General features: G+C 35.4%; 1 protein-coding gene across 2 annotated transcripts; it reads left to right on the top strand.

Moving 5' to 3' along the window:
- On the top strand, nt 1-3614 carry LOC130935608 (AP2-like ethylene-responsive transcription factor At2g41710). Of its 2 annotated transcripts, XM_057865428.1 has the most exons (8): nt 1-311; nt 712-950; nt 1028-1116; nt 1285-1358; nt 1432-1482; nt 1982-2040; nt 2208-2839; nt 3046-3614. In XM_057865428.1, exons 2-8 carry the CDS (start codon nt 935-937, stop codon nt 3097-3099), a joined length of 975 nt encoding a protein of 324 aa, XP_057721411.1. In that variant the 5' UTR covers nt 1-311; nt 712-934; the 3' UTR covers nt 3100-3614. The 2 variants fall into 2 exon arrangements, with proteins under 2 accessions (XP_057721411.1, XP_057721410.1); XM_057865427.1 differs by having other exon boundaries at nt 712-1116.
- The last annotated feature ends 564 nt before the right edge of the window (nt 3615-4178 follow it).

Genomic DNA, 4178 nt, shown 5'->3' with positions numbered 1-4178 from the left:
CTGAAAACCAAAAACAGAAACAAAACGCTCGCACACTGAAACTCTTCACTCTCTCTTTCTCTCTCTTAGGGTTTTGCTTCTGTTGTTAACGTCATGGCTTCGTCTTCCTCTGATCCCGGCAAGTCAGATGCCGGAGGCGGCGCTGCGGACACGTCGGAGGCGGTGGTGGCAGCTGCCAACGATCAGCTTCTGCTGTACAGGGGACTCAAGAAGGCGAAGAAGGAGAGAGGCTGCACCGCCAAAGAGCGTATCAGCAAGATGCCACCGTGCGCCGCCGGCAAACGCAGTTCCATATACCGCGGCGTTACCAGGTTTGCTACAAATATTACTAACCGAATTCAGATTGCGCGTTAGTTCTGATCTTAGTGTGTGCTAAACAGAAGGTTGGAAATGAAAAATTGAGATTTGCTTTGTGCTTTTTGTGGCATTCGACTTAGTAACTGTTGCAACTTGCAACTGACTCTGATAGACTAATAACAATTGCTTACTATGTTATAGCATATTTGTGTTTTCGTTTTTTCGGGTTAGCTTAAGTTTTGAAATAGCTTGTGAATAAAAGAATTTTCTATAGATGATTATTAATCCGAAATTATGATGCTTTTACTTTTAATTATGATTTAAGGTTCTACTGATTTATTTATGAATTTTTGTTACGAGTTTTCTTTATAATTTTGGACTCATGTTGGAGTGTCATGAATGATATATCATTAGGCATAGATGGACTGGTCGTTATGAAGCACATCTTTGGGATAAGAGTACGTGGAACCAGAATCAGAATAAGAAAGGGAAGCAAGGTTCTGCTCTGAGATATACCTTCCTCTGTTTTCTGTTTTCTGTCTCTTTCTAATTTTGTTTGTAAATATATGAAGGTATTTCTTAATACTAACGTTGTTTATATGTTGTGCATGAATTTATTGGTTAAAAATTCCTTGGGATGCCAGTTTACTTGGGTAAGTTGTCCCTTTTCCTTTGGTTTTTCTTTCTTTCTTTCTTTTTGATGGTAAACGAATGTGTTTGTTTTCAACAGGAGCTTATGATGATGAGGAGGCAGCAGCTAGAGCATATGATCTTGCTGCTTTGAAATACTGGGGTCCAGGAACGCTTATTAACTTCCCAGTAAGATGATACTAGTAGTATTAATTTTAAGTAAAATCTGTTCTGATGTTCCTAGATGAAATTGATGCCCTGCATTTTTTTTACTGCTTCAGATTTTTCTGGCAAAATATGATTTGGAGATATTTATAGTTTATTTATTTATTTTTAAGCTTGATTTCTGTGCTATAGGTGACTGATTATACAAGAGATCTTGATGAAATGCAAAATGTTTCCAGGGAGGAATACCTTGCGTCTTTGCGTCGGTGCGTTACTACTTAGCCAAAATATTTCTTTGACATGTATCATACCGCTGCTTACCCCTGATGCTATCTGCAGGAAGAGCAGTGGTTTTTCAAGAGGAATATCAAAATACCGTGCCCTCTCCAGGTGCGAAACATCAAAGTTCTGCCAGAGGCGTTCAGTAATAAATATATACACAATCACACAAAGATGAACACACAAATAAATTTTTACCTGTTGTCTTTTTTAATTTGTGCTTGTTCTCTGCCAGAAATCCGTGTTATGCACTCATGGATAAGTTTGTTCCTGAGCTTTTCTGGCACATAATTTTACTTTCTTTTTTTTTTTTAAATAATAATAAAGCGTGTCTAGAGTTGTGGATAGCTATTTTTCCTTAAGTTTTGGAGAGGCAAAAAATCCGTTCAAAGTAACTAGAGGTTCTTAGCATTATTTTACTCCCCAATTAGATTGAATAATTGTTTATGTTTATTTATACTTTAAATTATCTGACTTTAATATTAGATCTGTATTTTCGTTTCCAAGTCTGTGTGGTTATTTGATCTATATTTGATCTAGTTATCATCCACTTGTGTATGATTTTTAACTTCCAACATTTTATTTTGCATGTGGTGATACTAAAAAATAGTCGATGGGAGCCGTATGGTCGTATAGCAGGATCAGATTACTTCAATAGCATGCAGTATGGTATGTTCTAATAAGTTTTAAGTTCAGTTTAATCTTCTAATAAAAATGGAGTTATTTTATAGGGACCTTCAATGCCTATTGAAAAGAAATTTGATGAAATAATTTGTTAACTCTTCCTGTTTTATAATCTTTTTCACTGATGTTTAACATTAACATTAAAAATACAGGTGATGATTCAGCAGCAGAAAGTGACTACATGAGTGGTTTTTGCATAGAAAGAAAGATTGATTTAACAAGTCACATCAAATGGTGGGCATCTAACAAAAATCGACAACCTGATAGTGGGACAAGATTATCAGAAGAAAAGAAACACGGATTTGCTGGAGATGTTTGTAGTGAACTTAAGACACTGGAGCAGAAAGTGCAACCTACTGAGCCATACCAAATGCCAAAGTTAGGTCAGCCTCACAATGAGAAAAAACATAAAAGTTCTTCAGGATCTGCCTTAAGTATTTTGTCACAGTCAGCTGCTTACAAGAGTTTGCAAGAGAAAGCAGCAAAGAGACAGGAGAATAGTACAGAAAATGATGAGAATGAAAACAAGAATATAGTCAATAAGTTGGATCATGGCAAAGCAGTTGAGAAATCATCAAATCATGAGGATGGAAATGACCGACTTGACATTGCAATGGGAATGAGCGGAGCTTTGTCACTTCAAAGAAACGTTTACCCGTTGACTCCATTCTTGTCTGCCCCACTCTTGACGGCCTACAACTCTGTGGATCCATTGGGAGATCCCGTTCTGTGGACATCTATTGTTCCCATACTTCCAGCTGGCATGATTTCTCGCACAGCTGAGGTTGGTATAAACTAAATTTATAGATCTTTCTACAATGTCCAAGGGGGAGTTATAAAAGTCTTAAATATGAACTAATTTGTTATATTAATAATGTCTTATTAAATCCAAATGAAATATGAAAAATACATTTAGAGGATGTGGTAAGATGAGAATTTCTTCAAGATTTTCTTGTAGGTTCACCTTACCAATATCACTTGGAATTGCAGGTTACCAAGACTGAGACTAGTTCAACATACACTATGTTTCAGCCAGAGGAATGAATCGGACACTCAGAAATCTGTGACTGAGAAGAAGGGCAAGTGCCTCAAGAACCGAGTTTCTATCAAACTTGGGCAGTAAAAATGTTGAAGAAGCTCAAACTGGTCCTAGAGAATGCTCTCACTGATTCTTCTGCAAATGGATAAGCACAAGCATTCTCATGGTAATACAAATGATATATACATACATAGAGAGAGGGGTTTAGCATAAGTTTTACATGGGTTTAGTTCGTCCGAGAAAAATAAATTTTACCTGATGTTTATTTCAAAATTCAAGATCAGACATGTATCAGTTGATATCTCTATCATGTATATTACACCAACATTATCGACAAATTTTGATTTAATTTGAAATGTTCTGTACAGAATAAGTGATAGAGTCATGCAATAAGGTTATGAATTAATATGCAGAGGATTTTCTGTATTGCTCTGGAAATTTGTTATTTTGGCATTGATCTCCCTCCGGGGTTGAGATGAATTACATAGTTTACAGTAAAGTTTTAGTCAAGAGAGGTGTTTAATATGTGTATTATGTTTTAGTAAGGAGTGCAACATTCCTTATTTAGTGAAGAGTATTTAAAGATGAATATTTAGAAATATGAGTTAGGGTTTACTAAGAATCGAATTCTTAACTTTTCGAATCTAGAGCTCTATACCATGTTATGAAACCATTCATCCCAAAAGTCTAAGTTAATGGAAAAAGGTAATACTAATGGTTATATCTCTAAAATTGAATTAGACATCTCTAATCTTCCATTGTACACATTGTACAAATATTCCATTAGTTTTCTATACTTCCTCTTTTTAAATATGCACTAATCTTGCATTAAGGAAAAAGGGAAATACAGGCTCAAATCAACATGCCAACATTGAAAAACTGAACGTTTTGATGGAATATGATGAAATTTATGCGCAGCAAAGGCTTGCATCAGATGGAGACTACTTATGAAACATGAAAAAAAAAATAAATAGGTCTTTCGCATTTCATATCAAATTATCATCCATGCATAGTTCATAGCATTATTATTAGGGCATTTTAAATTCTGTTGTACTATGGTTTTCAAACACGAGACGAGTATGAG

This window comes from Arachis stenosperma, chromosome 6 (genome assembly GCF_014773155.1).
Source record: "Arachis stenosperma cultivar V10309 chromosome 6, arast.V10309.gnm1.PFL2, whole genome shotgun sequence".
Taxonomy (NCBI): domain Eukaryota; kingdom Viridiplantae; phylum Streptophyta; class Magnoliopsida; order Fabales; family Fabaceae; genus Arachis; species Arachis stenosperma.
Note: the sequence above shows the minus strand (reverse complement) of the source record. Positions and strands in the feature narration are given on the sequence as shown.

Excerpts from the sequence above, each read along its gene's own strand:
- LOC130935608 (XM_057865427.1), top strand. The coding sequence starts at position 1,009 with ATGTGTTTGTTTTCAACAGGAGCTTATGATGATGAGGAGGCAGCAGCT. Across the intron at positions 1,483-1,981 it reads AAATACCGTGCCCTCTCCAG|TCGATGGGAGCCGTATGGTC; the intron begins GTGCGAAACATC and ends ACTAAAAAATAG. Across the intron at positions 2,840-3,045 it reads TGATTTCTCGCACAGCTGAG|GTTACCAAGACTGAGACTAG; the intron begins GTTGGTATAAAC and ends TTGGAATTGCAG.